Here is a 25,153-nt window from a genome sequence, read left to right on the forward strand (position 1 = left end):
TTGAAGGGAACCAATAGGGTGAGAGAGGTTGAGGGACATCCATAGAGATTATTCATTTATTTTGCTGGTATGGAACTGTGTGCTTAAAGTTAAATCAACAGACACTACACATCCACACATACACTGCACAAGTATATACACAGACACACACACACGATAGCTCTCGCATTCATGACATAAGGCACTGAGTCTGATCAAATGAAGCTATCAGAATAAACAAAATTATCTGACACATCTTAAGGGAAAAATATCCAAAGAATTCAAAGAACAAATAATTCCACTAACATGCATTCTCATTCTTGTCAAAGCAATGGAATCTAATGGGCCTTTTTCAGACCTGCCATAGCAGGTTAAACACAGCCACAGCTAATAACATTAATAATGGTACTGCTTGATTTAGGTGTGCCAGTGGCCAGCATTAACAATACATTAACAATACTATTGACTATTGTCAATGCTGTCCACTGGCACACCTAAATCAAATGGACATTATTAATGTTATTAGCTGCAGCTGTGTTTACCCTAATGAGACACGTCTGTGAAAAGGGTCAGTGAAAACTAATGTAATTTCACCAGCCATATGCATTAGTTAAGAATACTTCAGTTCCCTAAATTCCAAAAGAGGATGATGTCCAACATACATAAGAAAACACCACAGTCAGAGACGTCGCTGGGGAGACGATTAAAAACGTAAGTCAAACTCACACTATGCCGTCGGAGCAATGCAACAAACAATAACGTATATACCTATGTACTGTATGTTCTTCATTCATGCAAAATCGTAAACACAAAAACAAATAAAAGGAACCAGAAGGTATGAATAAGGCATTCTAATGGTCAAGCTACGTAAGGTTGCCTAAACCCAGCCTGTTTACACTCGTGAGAGTGGAGTCATGTGCTGTAAGTGGACAAGCAAAGGGTTAATAAGGCCCCAATCTCAAACTGAACACCTCTGCCCACTTAGCCTCTTTGTGGAGTTGTAACGTCTGAGTGGTTCACTATAACTCCATCTATCAGCCCTTGATACCAAGTGAACAGGAGACGATCCCTCCATTATTTCTCTGTATTATGGTATGTTGTAAAACAACCATTGTACATGTATTATTATTTTTATTATTTCCAAATGATAGTGAGTTCCCTCAGTCTGAAATCTCAAATTTAAAGGTTGTGAGAGTAGTTTTGTAGTTTTGTGAGAGTCAGAGAAGTAAATAATTCCTAGGGTTTATTTTCACAACTGAAGAAACAAACAGTCCTTAGAGGAAACGTGGATACCTGGAACACTGTTTGAAGCTAGAAAGCTACCTGAATTTTTTTTATTTCATTGCTGTCCTTTACAGAGGGATTATATTTGGTTCAGTGCATAAAAACTAGTTTGCAAACAAATACCCCCTCCTCCGAAACTGCATAGTGTACCTTTCATCAAAACATAAAAAGTAGCAAGCGACCACTGTTCATCAAGTGGCCAAGTGTATGGTTTGAGATTGGACCTGTATGACTGTACATAGGCCTACTTAGATTAAGGAACCTCTGTATTAAATACAGTAGTGTTTAGCATTTAACTTAAGATGTTAAGCATGTAGCAGAAGAGATACTTATTTGTGTTGCTCAATTGTGCTTCAGAATAAATGTGTGAGGACCTAAACGTACACACTGACTGGTCTCTGTGTTAACACTGTGCTAGGAGTATTCAGAGGAAGTCATTGTGTGTACATGTCTATAGTCCGTGTCCTTCTCTGTTCATTGTGTGTATCTGGGTTTGTGCTCCACTGTCCAGTTTCATTCCCCATGACATCATCAACATTTGCTTTTTATATTTCCTGTCAAGAAAAAGAGAAGGTTCCAACTGGGTATTCCAGATAAATTCCAGACTATTTATGTGATTCAAGATTCCGGAGTGTTCGTAGTCCAGTGTCACCGTGACCGTGGTAATAGCGCAGGCTCATCCAATCCAGTTGTAGCTTGTCATAGTGTAGTGGGTTGACCTCCCCCTGCAAATAATGACAATATATATGACTCAAATGGTATCAATCCATGAGGAACATGCACCCTATGCATCTCTATGGTCCCAGGGAACATGCACCCTATGCATCTCTATGGTCCCAGGAAATGTGAACTCATTGCTTAAGATAAGACAAGATATTATTGATCTCCTTGGAGAAATTCAGGTGGGGATCTTTACAAGGATCTGTACTTTTATGTCCTGCTTTTATTCAAAGCTATAGTGTTTTACACTATAAACTATCATACAGTCCTGTTTCAGGATCCTCATACTGTCTGTTTCATGTCTGTATTTGGGATCTGTAGGTGAACAATAAGCTTCTTGAAACTTTCTTAAGCCATTGTAAATCGCATTATAGGTCTGTCTTACTCAATAGCATTTCCAAACATTAAAGGAACACGCCAACATTATGGGACATGTGCGTACCGTCTTCTCCAGAGTCAGACAAGAAGATGGATACCAATTATTTTTCTGTGTGTTCAGTAGAAAGCTATCTGGCTGCAAGCAAGCCTAGCTTAAAACTCTGGGAGAGGTGTTTTTGGCAAACAGATAGGCTAGCCGATCCGTATTGGCTTCCATTTCATTTGCTAGGCTAGCTTGCAGCTGGATAGCTTTCTACTGAACGCACAGAGAGTAAATCAGTATCTTCTTGTCTGACTCTGGAGAAGACATTTCCCATAATGTTGGCATGTTCCTTTAACCATTGCAAACACAGTTTTCAGTGTGTGTGTGTGTGTGTGTGTGTGTGTGTGTGTGTGTTTGCCTGTGTGTGTGCATGCATGTGTATGCCTGTGTGTGTGTATGTGTGTGTGTCTCACCACGAGATGCAATGTAGCACTCATGACAGCTCAGGAGCCCGTTGCGAATCCTTACATCTGTCCCGGCGCTGGTATCACCCAACGAGCCATCACACACTCCACACTGAGAGAGAGAAGCAGAGAGATACACTCAGTCATTCTAGTATTGTGTGTGTGTGTGTGTGTGTGTGTGTGTGTGTGTGTGTGTGTGTGTGTGTGTGTGTGTGTGTCTCTCACTCTGTGTTCAAAAATGTTGCCATAGATGAGTGCATTGTTATCTTTACTCTGAAAGCGAGATTACAGGTCTTACCATCTAAACTGAATCTCTCCATCTGGTTTCCAGGCAGTCATGCTCCTCACTGTATTCATCATGACAATAACCAAATAGCTGAAACCATGTCCCACATCTTAAATGGTTGCCATGTATACAGGGGCCTCTACATAAGTAGGCATGACAGAATAGTAGATTTGATAGCGAAAGATATCTCTCTTATTTTTAGGTCCTCCATCACACTGTATAAGCATTCTACTGTGAAGCCAAGCATGTTCAACCTGTGCAATAATGATTCCATGTTCTCTAGTATTACAGCTAACACCCCTGATGTATTTGTGGTTATACAACGGCATGCAAATTTCTCGATTCTGATTGGCCATTCACACGTCTTTATTGGCAACAATCCACGGTCCTGGGCTCAGGACCCGCCCACAACCGAATCACATAACCCTCCCCGGCTCACTCCGGGAGAAAACAAGATCGCGGACAACAAATGGTTATGTTGAAAGCACCATAACGACTAAATATGAAGCGATTCTGTCAAGGGGAATGTGTTAGTCCTTTAAACAATGTTGGATGATGTAATTGATGGGTCTTGAGTCAATCTAGAACAAAAGAAAAATCGCGGTTTGATTGATAGATTAATTGATTGATTTAAATTTCTTCCTTCCTACTTTCTACTGACTGCAGCGTTCTCTCTCACACTGTCCGACGCTGGCGTACCCACAAACACACACACACACATACACACACACACACACACACACACACACACATACACACACGCACACACACACACACACTGTGACACACACACGCACACACACACACACACACACACACACACTCCTGTCTGCAACAGCGGGGGAGTCAGACTGAGAGAGAAGCAGCGCTGTTTTAAGTGAGCATGGTCTATTGAATTGATTGATTGGTTGATTGCTAATTTTATTACTGTACCCCTGGTTTCCAACTGGTTAAGTTTAGGCTAAAAGAAATAAATAAAAAAATTGGGCGAAGAAAATGTTTTTTTCCTATAGGGCAAAGAAAACGTTTTAATTTGTTTTACCTACTTTATATAGAAGCATCTAAGAATGAAGTTCTATGGAAAGTAGGTCTGCATTCCCTTAACAATTGTGTGTATTGAGCCGTACTGTATTGTACCCATTCTGCATCTGGTAATAAAATTTTCAATCAATCATTCCAATAATACACAGTTGGATGTGTTAGTTGGTTGGATGCACTTCAAGCTGCTTCCACCTGAGGCAACTTCTCTCAATCATTCCAATAATACACAGTTGGATGTGTTAGTTTGGTTGGATGCACTTCAAGCTGCTTCCACATGGAGGCAACTTGTCTTTTTTGTAGTTGTGGGAACTACTTTTTCTGGCGGATGGTTTTTTCAATAAATCTTCGATTAATGTGTGTTTATTGTATAGAAATAAGGTTGGATGAATCTGGCAGTTGTATAAAAGCTTTACACCACTTGTAGTCGTGATTTGTGACCAATAAACCATGACTAGGGGGGTCTAACGACCCTCGGCTGCGCCTCGGGCCTAACGACCACCCCTAGGCATGGTTTATTGGTCACAAACCACTCCTGCGCGTGATGTAATGCTTAATAAATGAACACCTTAGGGAGGTGTCCATTCTTGAGGTTGGCTGTACTTTTGATTACAGCTTAGAAGAAGCCTTCCTAACCAAAATGCTGAAATACCAACAGCTACAGCAGACCATCTCACAGCTATGCTACAGATGTAAACTCCTAGTTTTTATCTTTGGCAGCCTAGGGCATGTGCACAAGTTGGTTGTGAGGGGCCTACAAATAGCCGGTCTCCCCAAAAGGAAAGCCAAGCAGTTAGCCAGGTACTGCTCAGTATCAGCAATTATAGGAAGCCGCTCAATTTGGAGGAGGCGCTGTTACCTTTACCCATGATTCTGCCGCCCATGCACCTTGTACCTGACTGTTCTTCATAATTTTCTGATTGCACTCGCATTGTTTATGTCCTTTGTATGAGGCTTCCTTGTACTTCTGTTTATGTGGACATAAATAAACATTTCAAATGTGTGTGTGTGTGTGTGTGTGTGTGCTAACATCTGGTACCTTGAAACAGTGGACGTGGAAGAACAGCCCCAGTGTGTCTATGATCATAGCAGCTCCTTTCCCCAGCGGCTGACAACAGCCTGCACACTGCCTCTTCCCACTAACGCACCTACACACACACACACACACACACACACACACACACACACACACACACACACACACACACACAGAAATATGAAAATGAAACTATTACCTCTTACAAAAAAGTCTGATGGTCATTTTAGTTTCACCATGGTACCGGCCATTGTATAAATAATTTACCATGGCACTGGCATGGTAAAAGCAATATATCACCATGGTACCAACTTTGTATTTAAATAATAACATTATTTAACAATTTCGATTCCTATGGAAATATCATGGTATTTCCATACCATTTTGGTAATATCATGATACTTTTTCAAAGGGATTGACTTGCAGCCAAACAAGCTTTTCAAGGGTCAGAACTCAGAGAGGACACGATAACTCAAGAGAGGACATGATAACAGAGAGGACATGATAACTCAGAGAGGACATGATAACAGAGAGGACATGATAACTCAGAGGACATGATAACAGAGAGGACATGATAACTCAGAGGACATGATAACTCAGAGGACATGATAACTCAGAGAGGACATGATAACAGAGAGGACATGATAACAGAGAGGACATGATAACTCAGAGGACATGATAACTCAGAGGACATGATAACTCAGAGGACATGATAACTCAGAGAGGATATGATAACAGAGGACATGATAACTCAGAGGACATGATAACTCAGAGGACATGATAACAGAGAGGCATAGGCGGCGGATGGGCTTAAGGTCTAGGTAGGCTGTATTGGGAACGCCCCTCGCGCGCAGCACGAGAAATATTTGACCTTTTATTTTTGGTTTCACGCAAACTGTCCAGGTTCTGATTTCATATACACACACACTACTAGGCTATACTACAGCGAGCCCCACTCATTTATATATAGTGCAAATTAAGTGTTCAAATGAAGGCATCCAATAATATATGAACCATTGTCTTACCTTAATGCAGATAAATGCGACGTTTCGTCTTGGTGAGAATTGAATCACAAGTTGCAATGAAGTGAAAGTTTTTCGTAATTTAGATCTCATCATGCTTTGAAAACAATGTACATACAGTAGCTCTAAAAAGTTTCTACGATTTGATGAACTCGGACTCTCATCATGTCCTCTTAGAGCAAGCCCTTGTTTGCCAAGATAAAACAACATACAGCCTCAGGTGATCGCTAGTTATGCCTCTCCTCGCTTCTCTACAAAGCGATCGGCGGGCTGAAATTCAGAACACAGATGTTTGCTTTACTCTGCCTGCGGGATCAGATTCAGGATGATCATGTGAATGATGTGATTGGCCACATTATTTAACCTGAGTGTAACTGAGGGGTACAATTCCCTGACTGTATTACTAGATATGATACTTACTACCACTACCTTTGTACTTAATATTCGGCCACCCAGTACACGGCATAAATATATTATCATGAACACTCTCACGTAGATGAAACGGATCCAACACAAATGTACGAATTAGAAACAGGTCTTTATTTCCTACACAGCGATGGTGTGTAGAATAAGCACTTAATCACTTAATTACATTTATGAATTGAAATAGTATGCACTTTTATGGCAAGGAGTATTCGTCGGTATATCAATAGATAATGTCCAATCTCTGAAGGCGCAGGTGGTAAATATACGACCTGGAATAGTTAAGGAATAACAGCAATGATACTTTAATGATTATAGGCTGGATACACTAGAGGGGGTTAATCCGGTCGCTTGTAAGCCGACAGGAGTAGGAGGGGGGGGGGGTAGAATCCAGCTGCCTCGTCCGGCCAAGGGTATCCCAGGTGAACCCACTGTAGTGCCGTTCAATGCGCCGGCGATCCTTGGACCACAGATGAAAGCAGGTGGACTCTTTGTGGGCCGGCTCTCTCCGGTCCACGGGGGAGAGATGTGGAGAGACCTCGTCTTGCAGAGCGTCTCCTCACCTTGCGTCCTCTCCAGGGGGGGGGGTTCCAACACACGGTAGTGTCGGGGGTCTTTATCCATAGAATAATCAAAGTATCCAAAGCATAATCCGTGCCTGGGAAGGCGGGCTGTCGTCGGTAGAATAATCCGGTATACAGGTCCACTCGCTCGTCGGCTCTGGGGCTCCTCGGGTGCAGCTTCACATAGGGTCAACCACCCTGGGTAAGCAGCCAGTTCTCTGCCCGAAACGATGGGGTACTGACTACGGTAGTATTCTCACCGCACGAAGCACTATATATTAACAGACTATTATTAGCTTAATAGACTACGTCCAACTCGACGATATAGTGCCAAATATGACTATTCAAATATTAATATACACGATGTCTCAATACCGATGGTAGGCCGAACTTGGCCTTACTCCCACACGTGGCATCGCGGGGAGGCTTTACGTCTGTGACTCTATTGGAGGGTAAGAAACTGGACTGAAAAAAAAGTCCTACTTTAGTAGCGCAGTATATATACGCACTATGAACAAATAGTCCCATTAGTGGTGCGGTAGCCAAATTCCTACGCGGAACTAGGACTTGTTCGTACATGTCGAGCGGTACGTTTGAACTGGGTCTGAGGGGTATGGCAGCCTGGCACCAAGGTCTCGACCAATAGTAGAATGGAGACTATTATGGGATGTTCAGTAGGCTAGAATGGATATTCAATGCATATTGTACAAGGAATATACAAGGGATATCAGGGAATATTAGAGAATATACAAATACAATTAAATATATATATATAAATAAATATATATATTCGGTTTAATCTGGCCCTTCACAACAGCCACCCCCTGAATAGGTCCCAGACCTAATCAGTTAAACGGAGACAGATTAATCGCGTTGTCTATTTACACATAAGGGTTTGCTGTAGGGGTCAGTCAACTTCACAAAGTCATAGGGTTGTAGGGTCATGGTCATCATCGATTGTGTCTGGGAGTCGAGGCAGTTCTATGAGCCTTGCCACGGGACGGGTGTAAGTGCGACCCTGGACGCCTTGCCGTCGGCACCGGTGATCACTTTGCTTACGCGGCCGGCCGGCCACATAGCTCTGGGCAGTGATTGATCAATAATCATGACGACTGTTCCTCCTGTCAAATTGTCTCTCTCCTTTACCCACTTCTGGCGGGTCTGTAGAGACGGTAGGTAGTGCAGTAGGAAACTGTTCCAAAACTTGTCGGCTAATACTTGGCTGTACCTCCACATTCGTCGGCCGTTCGCTTCTTCAGGCCGGTACATTGTCTGGGGTAATGTGGGATCTAGCCGCCCCATCAGGAGTGTGTTGGGGTCTCTGCGTAGGCGACCACCCACTCTGATGAGGGTATGAGCGTCGCTCTCGGGGGCCAGATGAATTAATCTGCTGTCGGATGGGACGGGCTTTCCTCCCTGTAGACAGGCCAATTCATCGGGGAACGAGTCTCTCTGGGCTCGCTGCAGTAGAAGCAATTCTGCTTCCTCGTAGTTAGCTGCTGACATATCAGCGGGGGACTTGCACTCCGGGTGGTACCGCAGGAATGTTCTTTGTTGTGCACTCTCTATGGACGTGCAATCGTTTATGTTAGGGTCGGTGGAGGCTACGGTGCTCAATCCACAGAACACAGACTTCTTAATTTCCACCTCCTCTGGACTTGCTTCCCTCGGGATAGGCATGGGCCACTGTCCTTCCGGGAGTCTTAGGAATGCGGGGCCGTCACTGTAGACATTGCGACGGGTGAGGTCATCCAGGGGCATCCCCCGGGCGATGACGTCAGCTGGGTTCTGTTTTGTATCAACGTAGCGCCACTCTGTTTCTCCGGTTAACTCTTCGGTTAAGTCTTGAATCTCGGTGACTCTGACTCCCACGAAGACTTTGTACTTGCATGAGTCCGATTTGATCCAGGCGAGTACCGTCGTGGAATCTGACCACAGGATTGTTCTAGACACCGGTATGGTGAGCTCACGTTGGATGAGCGTGGCTAGGTGCGCTCCGGCTAGGGCTGCGCAGAGCTCTAGACGTGGGATAGATTGTTGCTTGCGTGGGGCTATTCTCGAGCGGGCGAGGACAAATGCTGTGTAGATCTCTCCCCCCTGGTCTTGGGCCCGCAAGTAGGCTACTGATCCGTATGCGACCTCTGAGGCGTCACTGAAGACGTGTAAGTCCATTTTACATGTCTCTGGCCTCACCGTGGGTGGGAAGTAGCTTCGGCGCATATTAACGCCTGGGAGTGAGTGGAGCTCCATCTCCCACTCTCTCCAGGTGGATGCAAGGTGTGCGGGAATGGGGTCGTCCCAGCCCTGGTCCTTGTCCCACAATGCTCGTACAATCATTTTTGCCCTGGTGGTGTACGGTAGAATACATCCTAGCGGGTCATATTGTCGGGCGAGTGTTGTGTACACACTCCGTCTGGTGGTCGGCGCCGCCGCCGGCCTTCCCTGCTCCGTAGTCAGGGGCTTGTGTCTGTAGTGAAGCGAATCTGTTTTGAATCGCCACACCAATCCCAGGGTCATCTCCTGGGCTTCTCCCGGGATTGTAGCCATCCAGGTCTCGCTGCTGGCTGCCTTGTCCTCGGAGGAGAGGCTGCGCAGTACTTGCGGATCGCTGCTGGCCCACTGCCTGAGATCAAAGCCGCCTTTGATCAATGAGGCGCGGAGTTTAATCAGGAGAGCCTCGGCTTCTTCCTGGGTTGAAAGGCTTTGTAGACAGTTGTCTACGTAGAAGCTGTTCTTTACGCTGCGTCGGACCTCTTCGTCCGCTGCTGGGTCCTCTGCTACATGTTTCTGTAGTGCAAATGTCGCACAGCAGGGGCTGCACGTCGTTCCGAAGGGGAGGACTTCCCATTGGTAGATGGCTGGGTGCTCATCTCCTGGCTTCTCTCTCCATAGGAACCGTAACAGGGGCTTGTCCGCCTCTACTAATCTCACCTGCAGGAACATTCCTTTAATGTCCCCGCTGATGGCCACCTTTTCCTGGCGGAAGCGGAGTAGAACGCCGAGTAGGGAGGGGCCGAGTGTGGGACCGGGCAGTAACTCTTTATTCAGATTTTGGGATCCGATCTGGTAGCTGCAGTTAAATACTATGCGGTCTTTACCGTTGTGATGGACCTTGTGGTGGGGCACGTACCACGATTCAGTGGTCTGGTCAGCCTCTTTAATGTCCATCTTTGTGACGTGTCCCGCTGTGATGAGCTTCTCAATCTCAGCGCGGTATACACTCTCTTGGGCGGGGTTCTTGGCTAAGCGCCGCTCCGTGTTCAGCAGGTACCGTTCTATGGCGTCTGTCTTGGCGTGGAAAGTAGGCATTCCTTCTCGCCGCAGGAGTGGCGTGGCGTATCTCAACACGCCGTTGACCGGGACTCTCTTGGTCCCTGTCTCGAGGAGGTGAATGGCGTAAATGTCATCTTTAGAGCGAATGTCTTTCTTTCCATTCTTAAAGGGCATTTGTTCCAAGCTCCATAGCCGCTCTACGTGTTGCAGGAGTGCGGTTTCTCCCTCTGTGACTCGGGAGTGGAGACATCTAGTGGCTGTACTTCGGTTGAGAGATTTGGCGAGCGGGCCTTGGAGAGTCCATCCCAAACGGGTCTCGACTGCTGCAGGACAGCCTCGGGGTCCGGTATGAACCCGGTCTATCGGGACAATGAGGTCTGCATGGTCGGAGCCTATCAACAGGGTCGGCATAGCATTGTCTATGAGCGGGATCGGTAACTTGCGCAGATGTGCATATTTCTCCATCAGCTTGGCGACGGGGTATGTGTACCGCGACAGTCCTATTTCTTGGCTGGTGAAAGCGTCTGCAATCTGGTACCGTCGCTCAGGCTGGCCGCTTGCTGCGATAGAGAATGAGACATTCTCGCCCTTTATCGTCTTCAAATCTCGTCTTATTGTCCGAATTGTCATTTGGGTTTCGCTTCCCCGCAGCCCTAGCTGGGCCGCAGCGGAGGCGAGCAGCAGGGTCTTCTCTGACCCGTCATCGAGGACGGCGTAAGTGTCCAGGACTTTATTCTGGTAGCTTAGTGTCACACGCACTACTTTTAGGAGTACTCGGGCTCCACTGCTGCTGGCGGGATCGATGTACATGACGCTCGCTTTGCGGCTGGATGGTGCAGGTGAAGGGCGCCGTCTGTTACTGTCGTGAAGTATGTCCAGATGGGCTCCATCGCACTTGGTGCACCTTTTCTTTAAGCGGCATTCGGCTGCCATGTGTGAGCGCGCACAGCGAAAACAGCGCTTGTTGGACTTTATCCATTGACCTGCTTCCTCCGCGTTCAGCTTGGGGAAGGAGTCACATTGCGCTAGCCAGTGTTCTTTCTCACAGTAGGGGCACACTATCTTCCACTTCTCCGTTCTGGAGGGGGTACTGTGGCTCCTGCTGCTCGGTACTGACTCCGATTGGTGCATCACAGTCACCGATCTTCTTCCATCATTTAGTCGTCTGGTTCCTTCTCTGGAGCCAGGGGTGCTCCGTCCGAATGTATCTAGCCGTAGGCTGCTGACTTCTCTCGCCAGGAAGTCTGCTAGATCGAGGAGGTTCGGTTCGGGGCCATTCGGGTCTCTGTGGTCCCTCTGCCGCCTAAAGCGCTCCTGACGAGCGGGCGGCAGCTTCTCCAGGATCCTTTCCACATTTGAGTTGGCGTAAAGTTCATACTTCCCCTTCTCTCTTTGCGCTCCCAACATCCCTACCAGGGACTGCACTCTGATGGACAGGTCGTCCAGTGCTCGATTGTCTATTGCTGGGGGTAAGCGGTCGATGTGTCGGATCTCCTGGATCACGTAATCCCATATGCGCCCATACCTCTGGTCCAATGCTACCAGCGCTGCTGTGTATGGGGTGGTGGAAGTCGCGTAGGCGAGCGCTATATTATGTGCGCGGGGCACCTTTAAGTGCTGCAGTAGGATGGCGTATTTGTGGCGTTCATCCAATACATCCACCAACATGGTCTCCAGACACATGCGGAGTTCTGTATACTGGGCCCGGTTCTCTTGGGTGAAGTCGGGTACCATAGGCGTGCCAATGTATGACGCTGACTGTGGATACATCGGCGAGCGTTGGGGGGGAGGCCTCCTAGGCGAGTCTCCTCCCGCTCCTTGGTATGGGCTGGTACCGGCAGTGTACCATGGCCCGCTTGTCCAGGTGCTGTTCCTCGGTGCGGGTCGTGCGTCGTGCTCACCCGTGTATAGAGTCGGGGGTCTGTAGCGCAGCTCCGCGGGAGTATAGCCTGGGCTGTACCGGACCTCCTGGTCCGGTAGAGTACTGTGCTGTCTTCGGGCGCGGTTCTCCTCCTCTTCCTCTTCGTCTTCAGTTAGGTCATCCAGTGCTTGTAGTCTCTGGTTTAGCCTCTCCACAGGATATGCTGCTCCTTCCCGGTTGCTAGGTCTCGCTTGGACCGGTGGGGGGAGGTGGTCTGTGGGGGGTATAGACCTCGTCTGTTGGTCAAGTTCAGGGTTGTTTACTCGGCTAGGGGATGCCGCCCTGGAGGTGTGTCTAGACGAGTTCCTGGAGCCTCTGGCGGAGGGAGAGGGTGTTGTCCGTCTGATCAGCTGTTCTATTAGTTGCGCTTGCTGTCTGTCGCGCTCTGCGTCCCGTAGAGCACCAGCAGCTGCTCGCTGGCTGTCTGCTCGGTCTCGGGCCACATTCTCTTCCATCTGAATGCGTCTTATTTCCAGGCGTATGTGCTCTTCTTCGCTCCGTTGCTGTAGCTGCAATCGATCGCGTTCACCCTGGAGTCTATCGCGTTCAGTAGAGGCTTTCAGGCTGACGAGGAATGCCTGCTGTAGGGTCCTCTCTGCCTCGCTGGGAGAAGGCGGTTGTATAGGGGAGCCTTCCCTCGGGGTACTCCTTGCGGAGCCTTGGAGCTCTATCTCCACGGTGCTCTCCCCGTCTTCTTCCGTGCCGAGTTCTCTCTCGGTAGCGTTGTATTCCTCCCGGGACTCATCGGGGACTACTTCTTCAGTACTGGCGGGGTGTGAAGTCATGTCTGGTTCCCACTGGTCCCCACCGTGAACTTGGTCAGTTACATTAGAGCCCGTAGGGGCCTCTATGGTCGGGGTAGTCTGGGCGTTGGGGTTAGACATACTTTTACTTTCTAGTTTTACCGCGTTTACTGTTAGTAGAAGACTAGGTTGTTGACTGACAGCGTAAGCCTCTAAGTACTGAGGGAGCCGTCGTTCGCGCTGCGGGCGTTGGTTAGGAGGATCGTTTCGTGGAGTGTTCATCATAGGCCATTTCAATATTAATAACACTATATTAATATTACACTAATTACCCTCCGGCTCGAAGGACCAATTGTAACTGAGGGGTACAATTCCCTGACTGTATTACTAGATATGATACTTACTACCACTACCTTTGTACTTAATATTCGGCCACCCAGTACACGGCATAAATATGTTATCATGAACACTCTCACGTAGATGAAACGGATCCAACACAAATGTACGAATTAGAAACAGGTCTTTATTTCCTACACAGCGATGGTGTGTAGAATAAGCACTTAATCACTTAATTACATTTATGAATTGAAATAGTATGCACTTTTATGGCAAGGAGTATTCGTCGGTATATCAATAGATAATGTCCAATCTCTGAAGGCGCAGGTGGTAAATATACGACCTGGAATAGTTAAGGAATAACAGCAATGATACTTTAATGATTATAGGCTGGATACACTAGAGGGGGTTAATCCGGTCGCTTGTAAGCCGACAGGAGTAGGAGGGGGGGGGGGGTAGAATCCAGCTGCCTCGTCCGGCCAAGGGTATCCCAGGTGAACCCACTGTAGTGCCGTTCAATGCGCCGGCGATCCTTGGACCACAGATGAAAGCAGGTGGACTCTTTGTGGGCCGGCTCTCTCCGGTCCACGGGGGAGAGATGTGGAGAGACCTCGTCTTGCAGAGCGTCTCCTCACCTTGCGTCCTCTCCAGGGGGGGGGGTTCCAACACACGGTAGTGTCGGGGGTCTTTATCCATAGAATAATCAAAGTATCCAAAGCATAATCCGTGCCTGGGAAGGCGGGCTGTCGTCGGTAGAATAATCCGGTATACAGGTCCACTCGCTCGTCGGCTCTGGGGCTCCTCGGGTGCAGCTTCACATAGGGTCAACCACCCTGGGTAAGCAGCCAGTTCTCTGCCCGAAACGATGGGGTACTGACTACGGTAGTATTCTCACCGCACGAAGCACTATATATTAACAGACTATTATTAGCTTAATAGACTACGTCCAACTCGACGATATAGTGCCAAATATGACTATTCAAATATTAATATACACGATGTCTCAATACCGATGGTAGGCCGAACTTGGCCTTACTCCCACACGTGGCATCGCGGGGAGGCTTTACGTCTGTGACTCTATTGGAGGGTAAGAAACTGGACTGAAAAAAAAGTCCTACTTTAGTAGCGCAGTATATATACGCACTATGAACAAATAGTCCCATTAGTGGTGCGGTAGCCAAATTCCTACGCGGAACTAGGACTTGTTCGTACATGTCGAGCGGTACGTTTGAACTGGGTCTGAGGGGTATGGCAGCCTGGCACCAAGGTCTCGACCAATAGTAGAATGGAGACTATTATGGGATGTTCAGTAGGCTAGAATGGATATTCAATGCATATTGTACAAGGAATATACAAGGGATATCAGGGAATATTAGAGAATATACAAATACAATTAAATATATATATATAAATAAATATATATATTCGGTTTAATCTGGCCCTTCACAACACTGAGCCTATGCGTGATTGGTTACTGCCTGTATACCTGGAATGTTAAACGCTGCCACAGATTGACACCTTCGTCGTTGACACCTCGGCCAGCGAGCCGGCTGCAGCACAAGACACACACTAGCCAGCAGCCTGCGCATATATATTATATACATTTCAAGATTCCGAGCATAATATTCTGGGTAGGCATAGCCGCCCCTAGCCTTAATAAAAGTGCCGCCTATGCAGAGAGGACATGATAACTCAGAGGACATGATAACTCAGAGGACATGATAACAGAGAGGACATGATAACTCAGAGAGGACATGATAACAGAGGACATGATAACTGAGGACATGATAACTCAGAGAGGACATGATAACAGAGAGGACATGATAACAGAGAGGACATGATAACGCAGAGAGGACATGATAACAGAGAGGACATGATAACTCAGAGGACATGATAACAGAGAGGACATGATAACTCAGAGAGGACATGATAACAGATAGGACATGATAACTCAGAGGACATGATAACAGAGAGGATATGATAACAGAGAGGACATGATAACAGAGAGGACATGATAACAGAGGACATGATAACTCAGAGGACATGATAACTCAGAGAGGACATGATAACTGAGGACATGATAACTGAGGACATGATAACTCAGAGAGGACATGATAACAGAGAGGACATGATAACAGAGAGGACATGATAACTCAGAGGACATGATAACAGAGAGGACATGATAACAGAGAGGACATGATAACTGAGGACATGATAACTCAGAGGACATGATAACAGAGGACATGATAACTGAGGACATGATAACTCAGAGAGGACATGATAACAGAGGACATGATAACTCAGAAGACATGATAACTTAGAGGACATGATAACTCAGAGAGGACATGATAACAGAGAGGACATGATAACAGAGAGGACATGATAACTTAGAGGACATGATAACTCAGAGAGGACATGATAACAGAGAGGACATGATAACAGAGAGGACATGATAACTCAGAGGACATGATAACAGAGAGGACATGATAACTCAGAGGACATGATAACTCAGACAGGACATGAACTGAGAGAAGACATGATAACTCAGACAGGACATGATAAGCTCCACCACTGTACCCTGAAGCCCATAATGAAAAGGCAAACAATGGCTTTTTACTGCACTGAGAAAAGCAAGGGCACAGGCAGCACTGTGTGACATTTGACAAACTTGACATTTTGAAGACAAGTTTATTGTGTCTGTATTAGAATACCCTGAACTATATCCCAGGTGTGTTTAAACAACAACATGAACATGAGCATCCTAAAACAACAAAGGGTTTAGTGAAGGAGTCCACTACAACCCACCATGTACAGTGTGCAGTGGTGCAGTGGTGATTTCATAAGGGGTTGCACTGTGCTTTAATGACGTCATGTGCACGCGTGCAGGCTCCCGCGCATGCGCATAAATGTTCCCTCGCGAATAAAGATGACCTAATTGCCTCTAGGAATGGAATGTAACACGTTTCATTCACAGGATTTGTGTGAATGGTCCAACTGTAGTATTTGAACACACCTGACGACCTGAGCTATTGTTATGCAAAGTAGCCAGGTGGGTACTTGGCGCAGAGTCAAGTGGACATTCTTGTGTGCACGTGCGTGCACATCCGTGCATGTGCGTGCGCGTGCTCCTGCTCAAAGAAGTTTGGTACGCCGTGCAACCCCGTCCCATGAGCACTGCATGCCTGACTGTGTGTGGGGTGAAGGAGTCCACTACAATCCACCACGTACTATGTGTGGGCGTGTAAAAGTACATAATACGTACATACCTGCTAGGGGAGGGAGGCTGAGGTGATGCAGATTGCTGTGTGCCAACTACAGTGTCATGGGATCCAGATCTGTGAGCAAAACAAAAAGAAAGGAGATTTAAAAACTAGGGATGCACCGATCCAACTTTTTCAGTCCCGATACCGATACCTGGCTTTGGGTATCGGCCGATAACAAGTACCGATCCGATACCCATTGTTCAATTAATAAACTGTATGCCTCACTGTGTGGAAGAGACTGGGATCATTCTTTTGTGCAAGGCAACATCAGGCTTGACTTAAAACATTACTTTCCTAACTTAGTGAAACAAAATGTAACAAATTAATACATAGATATAAATGTACTGAATTGTTATTTCTTATTATATTATTATAAAATAAATATTTAAAAGAATCCGATATATATATATATATATATTTTTTTTTTACCGATACCCGATCCAGCTATTTTAGTCATATCGGGGCCGATATCCGATATCAATATCGGATCGGTGCATCCCTATTAAAAACCCCAAGTGCCTTTAAGGGATCCAGATGATAGCACCGCACTCACTACCTTTCTGTTCCTAATCTGTATTTTATTAAATAAACATACAGTTTTACATAAGAGTAATTTTGCATAACAAGCCCAAGAGGCTGTGCCGCGTGGGTGCGTTTCACACACACACACACACACACACACACACACACACACACACACACACACACACACACACACACACACACACACACACACACACACACACACACACACACACACACACACACACACACACACACACACACACACACACACACACACACACACACACACACACACACACACACACACACACAGTTACACAGTTACATATGGGGTTTATGTATGCATGTAGGCATTTCTTGTTTGGTTCTGTTTTGTGTTGTTGCTTTTGTCTCACTCTTCTAGTTCTACTTCTCCTTTTTCTCAGATGTACCCGGTTTCAGTCATCATCCACTATCAATCTTTGATATTAATGTATACCAGATATGTATTTTTATGTTTAACTGCACTTTTAATTTAGATTTATTTCCTATTGTTTTCCATAATATTTTCATATCAAACTCCAGTATTCATTCATATCCAACAAGGCAATCAAACAATATTCATCGTAATTTCTTCCGCACAACATTAGGTTAGTTCAGTATAAGATTTAGAGGTCCTACTATTTGGAATTAAAAACCCTCCATAATAAAAATTGCTCATCTATTTCATCACTCAAATCCAAGCAAACACTTCAGGGTCGGCAATCTCGCCTGTGAGATGGGCTCACTGTTGCCATGCAGTCAGGTCCCATTTGGGCAGATTTGGGCAGAAGGACACCATTTTTGGATGGCTTGTCAGTAAGACCCATCACCACCATCACCGCAAGTATCAGTCCGCAGGTCTTAGAGGGACTATATATATCACTCCCGAAGCAGCGTTCGTGTTTTTTGATAGATTTTTCCAGAGCTTGCGGTCATACAAATTATTTCTCCGGGGAATCGGAGCTTGTTCGTGCATTTCGAAACGACCGTGTAAGTACTGTTTATACTCATTTGTTGGCCTTATTATAGCATTCGTTAATGTTCATGACCATCTATAGTGTTTGTGAGATGTTTTTCCAGAGATTCTGGTAATATTTTCCACTCAAAAAGCTTGTTTCAAAAGTACCAAAGTAAAATAATCACAGAGGATGCCGTGCTTTGTGTTGCGGTAATGTTGGCGCTAGCTGCGAGCTAACATTTGACGTGAACACAATTGACGTATTTATTTCGCAAATGCAGTGTTTTCAAATAGCCACATTGCTGTATTTAGTGTATTCATTAGTGGGTCATATTCGTATATATAACATATTTTATTTTATCAACCTAGAATTGACGATGAGTGTCTCCAAGGCCTAATTGCTGGACGCTAGCTCCCATGCTAGCGTTGGCTAACAACATCAAGCTGAGAGAGCCATGCTACTTCCCTACCCAGGAAAGATGGTTCTAGAGCAGCAGAGAGTATGGAGGAAGACAAGGCTCTAGGAAGAGAATGGGGTAAGTTTGAAGAAAAAATTTAACACACATGAAAGTTTTATAACTACCATCACAATATGTAAAAGGAAAAAAATATATAATTTTTGTATCTAATCTAGTTTCATTAATTAATTCATAACTTTTGAACAATGGCACTGCACAAGACCGAAGCAGACTACAAAGAGTGACACGTTCAGCGGAACGCACAATTGGAGGGGGGCTTCCCACCCTCCAGAACATTTACAACAAGCGGTGCAGGGGCAAGGCTAAGAGAATCATCAAGGACTCCAGCCACCCGAACTGCCTCTTTGAACTGCTGCGGTCAGGCAAGCGATACCGGAGTCTCAAGGCGAGCACAGAAAGACTCAGAAGAAGCTTCTATCCCCAGGCCATCAGGCTGCTCAACGAACAATAAACACTATGCAACAACCATCAAATGCACACAGCACACGCATCCACACGCACACACTCACTTTTTTTTTTTTTTTATTTATTTTTTTAGCGTTTATCACTTTTCTGGTCAAGCATGACCGACAGAAACAGGTTGAAATGGGATGTAGAGCAGGGGAAGACATTCTGAGAAATGACGGCGGGTCCGGGAATCGAACTCGTGTCCCCCAGATCCGTGACGAGCACGGTTTTCCCCGACGCAGAAATAGCGCCGAGATATGCGGTGAGCTACGGGAGCTCCCCCACACACTCACTTTAAACAAACAACACACTGCAGCACCCACTCTCCACACTTTAGATCACCTAAACACACTTTATATTTATTGGTAAAGGATTTGCACTACAACTCGTACACCTTACTGTAAATTGTACCTAAATTGTACCTCATCCCATTTCTGCTTTGCACTATATAGTATTGTATATTAGTATATTGCATAGTATATTGTATATTGTATGGTAACTCAGTTACTTCTAGTCTGCATCGAACATTGTACATATGTCTATACTGAACACTGTGACCTCTATTTTTACTTCTTTTTACATGCTACTTTATTTTATTTCATACTTATCTTGTCTAGCACAGTCTCTGGAGCGTAACAGTAAGAAGCATTTTGTATAAAAGTATTCTGTACTTCTGTATGACAACTATTAAAGAAACTAAAGAAACTTGAACTTGAAACAATAGATGCTATTTCTAATCTGTCAGCTGTTCCATATTGCCAACAAGATTGTCTACATTCCATTCATTACACATACTTTCATTCAAACAAGTAAGGAAAGTGCTTGAAAATGTATTTTTATCTTCCAAGTTTAATTTCAACAAGTTCAAGTGCAACTACATATGAATCATAATAATAAAAATGATAATAATCGTACACATATTTTATATATCATTGGAAATCCCTAGTTGTTAGCTTCAAAATGGTACCAAATATGAGGTACTTTGAAATACCCAGTAACTAATAATCTATCACAAACCGATGGAAGTTCATATTCAGGTATTTCCTAAATAGGCCAGTAGACCAGTGTAAGTATACATCATTAAATAGCTTCAATCTCATAAAACCATTAATGTCACTTTGCTTTACAGTTTCATGTTAACACTTTGATCGCCAGGCTTAAATTCATAATTTACCATCCTCCGCCAGCCCTATTTAATATGGAGAAGTTCCCCTTCTTTGCAGGACTATAACTTTTTTAATTGTATTGCTAAATTGACATTACTATGGCCCATTCAACGTCCTATATCTATTGTTCAGGGTGTAGCAACGTTATACTTTTTCATTCACATATTCATACTAAAATACGGTCTAAAGTATAAGTATGTTTTTATCGTTTTTCTGCAGCTTTCTCCAGAACGTGATTTATAGCCCCAAATGCATTATATTGATGATGAAATACAGTTTGATAGGAATCTGCGCAATATAAAAAATGTCAAATGGACGTGCTTCTAGAAGTTACTACTGATCATTTGATGTTGACCGGATGGGGGGGGGGGTCGTTTATAATTCCGTGGCCAACGTTAGATGATTCATCTAGTGTGGGTGATATGATCATTAGAGCAGTTAGTATCGAACACGCTAAAAAAAAACGCTGAATCTTACCTTAGATTCCTCATAGCGTTGGGCGATGAGCGTGGAACAGAAATATTCCTATTATGGGATGTAGAAATATGCGATCCATTTCCAGGTTGTATAATAGTATATACGTCCAAATCATGTTGTTTATCGAGTTATTGGTAACGGATTGCAATCTGTTGTGTCTAGCTCGAGTCCACGGACTATACGAATTGAAATGAGCACCAGCTTCCATTTCCTGTTTCCGCTCTGGGCGATCCGCCGATCGGCCACCAGATGGCGCTCTTGAACCGTTGGAGAGTTGAGAGGGGATCAACAGTACATTTCAAGTCTCCGGGGGAGAAATATGATTTCGATCACAGATTTTTGAAATATTGATATCAAAGACGTGGTACGGCATCTTTGGCAGAATGAGCATGGCGAGGAAAGACGTCCTATGGCGTTTTTGGCGACCATAGTGTTAATTTGTTTAGACTAATTATTAATGTTGTTGTTTGTTATTATTATTACTTTGATTATTATTGTTATCATTATTATTATCTTAATATTATGAAAATAGTTTTATGAACTTATTTTCACTTAACTTTTTTTTGTGTTTTTCTTTTTAATCCAATGATTTAACAGAGGTTGCTGTGGCCCGTGTGGTAAGAAGGCCAGCGCTTTAAAGAATAGGGATACATGGCGGTGTTTGCAGGCCTAAACTATATTAAATATCATCATCAGCTATGGATATAAAACGATTGCCCATTTGACATCGAGTATCTATCGTTCAATTTGTGAAAAAAAAAAATGCATCCATACATTCCCGTTTTATACCGTGGTGAATATGAGTATAGTTTTAGAGTAATCCTGCCTAATCCCAGGAAACGCCGCTATGCAGCGTTTAGTGCATTTCACTAAAAACCGTGGCGTTCCTCGCCTGTATCAACAATCAATCTGAAATCAACACTATATTATCGGTATTATGTTTCGATCGTCACCAACGGAATACGTTACACACACACATTACACACATACGTTCGGATCGCGGGGAAGGGATTCTTCGATCAACGCAAGATTGATACCATATAGCCCTTACCTTGACTACGATGAGCTCCAAAAAGAATATTCCAATTATCTGATCGCCATTCCAAGTATTGATGTCAATCATGCTGCCAACATAATCCACCAAAGAACATGAACCGAGAGTGCTTGAATCTCCTCAATCCATGTGTTATAAACGCCTGTCCTGCGCGACAAGGAAAACCCAGACAGGACTTTTTAGATCAACACACAGCCCAAGCCAGAGGGTTTCAAAGGATGTGCAATACCGGCCGCAAGGTGGCAGGCGGCGGTATTGGACGTTTGCGATCTCAGACTCATTCCCAATGATAACACAGGCTCCCTCGATGGATTATGAATGGGAATATAGAATAAAAGAAATAACGATAGAAAACCCGACTTTTCTCGGGTCTGGCGTCCAATGAGTTAATGAGTTGAGGCCCTGTATAGGCCCATGTGGGTCTCTTGCCTCTACTCAGCACCTTTATACACTTTCTGTCATGGTCAATGTTTTTACTGTTTTGCTGAAATGGTGCGAAATAAAGAAATAAAGAAATATCAGCAATCAAGCATTCCCACACCTTACCGGTAGTCCCATTTGTGTTCAGTTCTGTATCTTCCTTTTGGGTATGTTTTGTGAGGAGAGCTGTGGTAGAGCTCTGGGTTTGTTTGCTGTGTTATTTAGGTTCAAGTTCAAGTTTCTTTATTAGTTGTCATACAGAAATACAGAATACCTTTGCATGAAATGCTTCTTTCTGTTTTGCTCATGAGAGTGTGCTAGATAAAATAACAAGATAGTATAAAATAGTATAATATAAGTATAAAATAGAAAGTCAAGTACGTAAACAAGTGTAAACAAAACAAAAATGTTCAATATACATATATACAGTATATGTACAGTCTATACAATGCAGATACAGTACAGTGTAGAAATGGTGAGGTATAGCTTAGCTTGTGGTGCCACCTTGTGGTGGTGAGGTGCATGAGATTGATGCCAGTAAAGTAAAGTGTGTTAGTGTCTAAAGTGGGTAAAGTGGGTGCTACAGTGTGTTGTTTATTTAAAGTGAGTGTGTGCGTGTGGATGTGTGTGTTGTGGGTGTATTTGATGGCCTGTTATTGTTCATTGTTCATTGAGCATCCTGATGGCCTGGGGATAGAAGCTCCTTCTGAGTCTCTCTGTGCTTGCCATGAGACTCCGGTATCGCTTGCCTGACCGCAGCAGTTCAAAGAGGCAGTTGTTTGGGTGGCTGGGGTCTTTGATTATTCTCTTAGCCTTACCCATGCAGCACTTGTTGTAAATGTCTTGGAGAGTGGGAAGCCCCCCTCCAATTGTGCGTTCGGCTTAACGGGCCACTCTCTGTAGTCTGCTACGGTCTTGTGCAGTGCTATTCCCAAACCAGGGCCCTATTCCCCGTACCTGGTTCAACTAAGTCGATCAAGAGTCCCATTATCCAGATTCAATTAACCCGATGTTTGAATCCGGGATTTTCCTGTACCTCGATGGTGGATTAAGTCTCGTTCATTTGAACCAGACTTGAGACTCAGGATAATTGCGCGTGCCCGCCTCAGCTGAAAAGACAGCAAGTGTCGATAGCAGAAATCCTGATTTTCTAACGGCATTGATTGATTGATTGATTTAAAACTTTATTAACAGATTGCAGAATGGGTACAATGCAGTACGGGCCGGCTCAATAGCCTCGCCGACAAGTTAAATGCATAATCTATAGGCTAATTTTAAATCCCTCATTACCCCAATCAATCAGATTATATTTCTTTAAACGTACCTGCTGGCAGTATAGGCTTATGGAATGAATAATCAAATGAGATCTTGCTAGCGAAAATAATTAGTTCAGCTCTTTCAGAATAACGATAAAAACAAGCCCAAATAGTATATCTAATTGATACGAATTATATCATGAGGATATCTGTATGTGCTTAGGTATTATGTACTATATAAATACATGGTTTCCAAAGAGAGGCTTGGAGGGAGGCTTGCAGTTACACTATTAATCAGGTTTTAATCTGTTTCGGACCTAATCCATACATACATTGAATTGATTACCATTTGGTTTATACCAGTGACACCTCATGTTCATCATCAGATATAACAGTGCTTGAAAAGATAAATGCATTTTCTCAAATTCATTCATCAAAAACGTCAAAGGCTCATTCAATTTATCAAGTCACGTCACGTCATCAAATCCATCAAACAGCGCATCTCCTCATATTTTAATCCCAGTTACAATATCACAATAACGTGTGACACTGTCACAGTGATACAATTAAATACTCCACAGATTCAGATTCCTCATAATTCATATCCACAATCCGCGCATAGACGCTTCAGCTTGAATGAAACGCATCCGGGTGCTCCGTTAAGCAAATACACAGCGAAGAATATTAAACTAATCAGAGCCAAACACCCGATAGGTTTCATTCATTAAAAATATCCCAGCGGGATTCACATTTGCAATGATCCGTTTAGTCCGTTATTAAAATAACTGTGTCGCGACTCGCGAGCGCCGTATCCGTATAAATATGACGTGCATTATATAGGACAAAGTAAATTCATAGGCTGAATATGATTTATTATCAGCGTTACTGCAGACCTATTATTTTACATTTCAAACAAAGCACAAAAACATAATTCAGAATGGCATAATGGGATCTAGACTGTGAGAAATATTTCAGGAAGGGAGCTGGGATTTCTTTGCGGGGGCGTGGCCATAGTTCATCCAGCTAACTGAACTTAACCCTGCCCTCGACCAGGTTCAAACTTTTTGATCTGTTGTCATAGTGATTTAGACAATCGAGCGTCGGGGAATGGAAAGGTCTGGCTTAAGTCAAGCTATGCTGAAAATTATCCGGCTAACTCAGTTAGCCAGGTACGGGGAACGGGGCCCAGGAGGTGATATTGCCAGTCAGGATCTCTCTATTGTGCATGAGTAGAAGTTCTTGAGGATCTTCTGACTCACTTTGAACTTCCTTAGGCGCCTAAGGAAGTAGAGGCATTGTCGTGCTTTCTTGATAACACTGTCAATGTGTGTGGTCCATGTCAAGTCCTCGGATATGTGGACTCCGAGGTACTTAAAACTGTTCACTCTCTCAACCGGTGCCCCGTCGATGCTGAGGGGGCTGTAGTCCCTGACCCCCGACCTCCTAAAGTCCACAATCATCTCTTTTGTTTTGCTGATGTTCAGGGAAACTTCTATCTTTTTGTTAATTGCGTTATCCATTTACCCATTATTGTTTGAAGCTTCTAACATTCATTTGGTTATCCTTCTTTTTATTCAGCCTACTGTAGTTCTTTTTCTGTTTATTCATTCTCTTGTTTTTGCACACAGGGACAAGTGA

The 25,153-nt window shown here is 44.4% G+C and overlaps 1 protein-coding gene across 1 annotated transcript in view; it reads right to left on the reverse strand.

Moving 5' to 3' along the window:
- Positions 1 to 1,415: 1,415 nt before the first annotated feature.
- The window catches only part of LOC311231676 (LIM and calponin homology domains-containing protein 1-like), a gene marked incomplete at its 5' end in the record, with an annotated part of 132,518 nt that continues 108,780 nt past the window's right edge, over positions 1,416 to 25,153 (reverse strand). Inside the window, 4 exons of the mRNA XM_084318304.1 lie at positions 1,416 to 1,988; positions 2,818 to 2,920; positions 5,172 to 5,280; positions 16,716 to 16,784. Coding sequence (XP_084174430.1) covers positions 1,963 to 1,988; positions 2,818 to 2,920; positions 5,172 to 5,280; positions 16,716 to 16,784 — 307 coding nt within the window. The 3' untranslated portion in view covers positions 1,416 to 1,962. The remainder of the gene's footprint in view (positions 1,989 to 2,817; positions 2,921 to 5,171; positions 5,281 to 16,715; positions 16,785 to 25,153) is intronic.

Source organism: Notolepis coatsorum (assembly GCF_963971535.1).
Source record: "Notolepis coatsorum genome assembly, chromosome: 7".
Taxonomy (NCBI): domain Eukaryota; kingdom Metazoa; phylum Chordata; class Actinopteri; order Aulopiformes; family Paralepididae; genus Notolepis; species Notolepis coatsorum.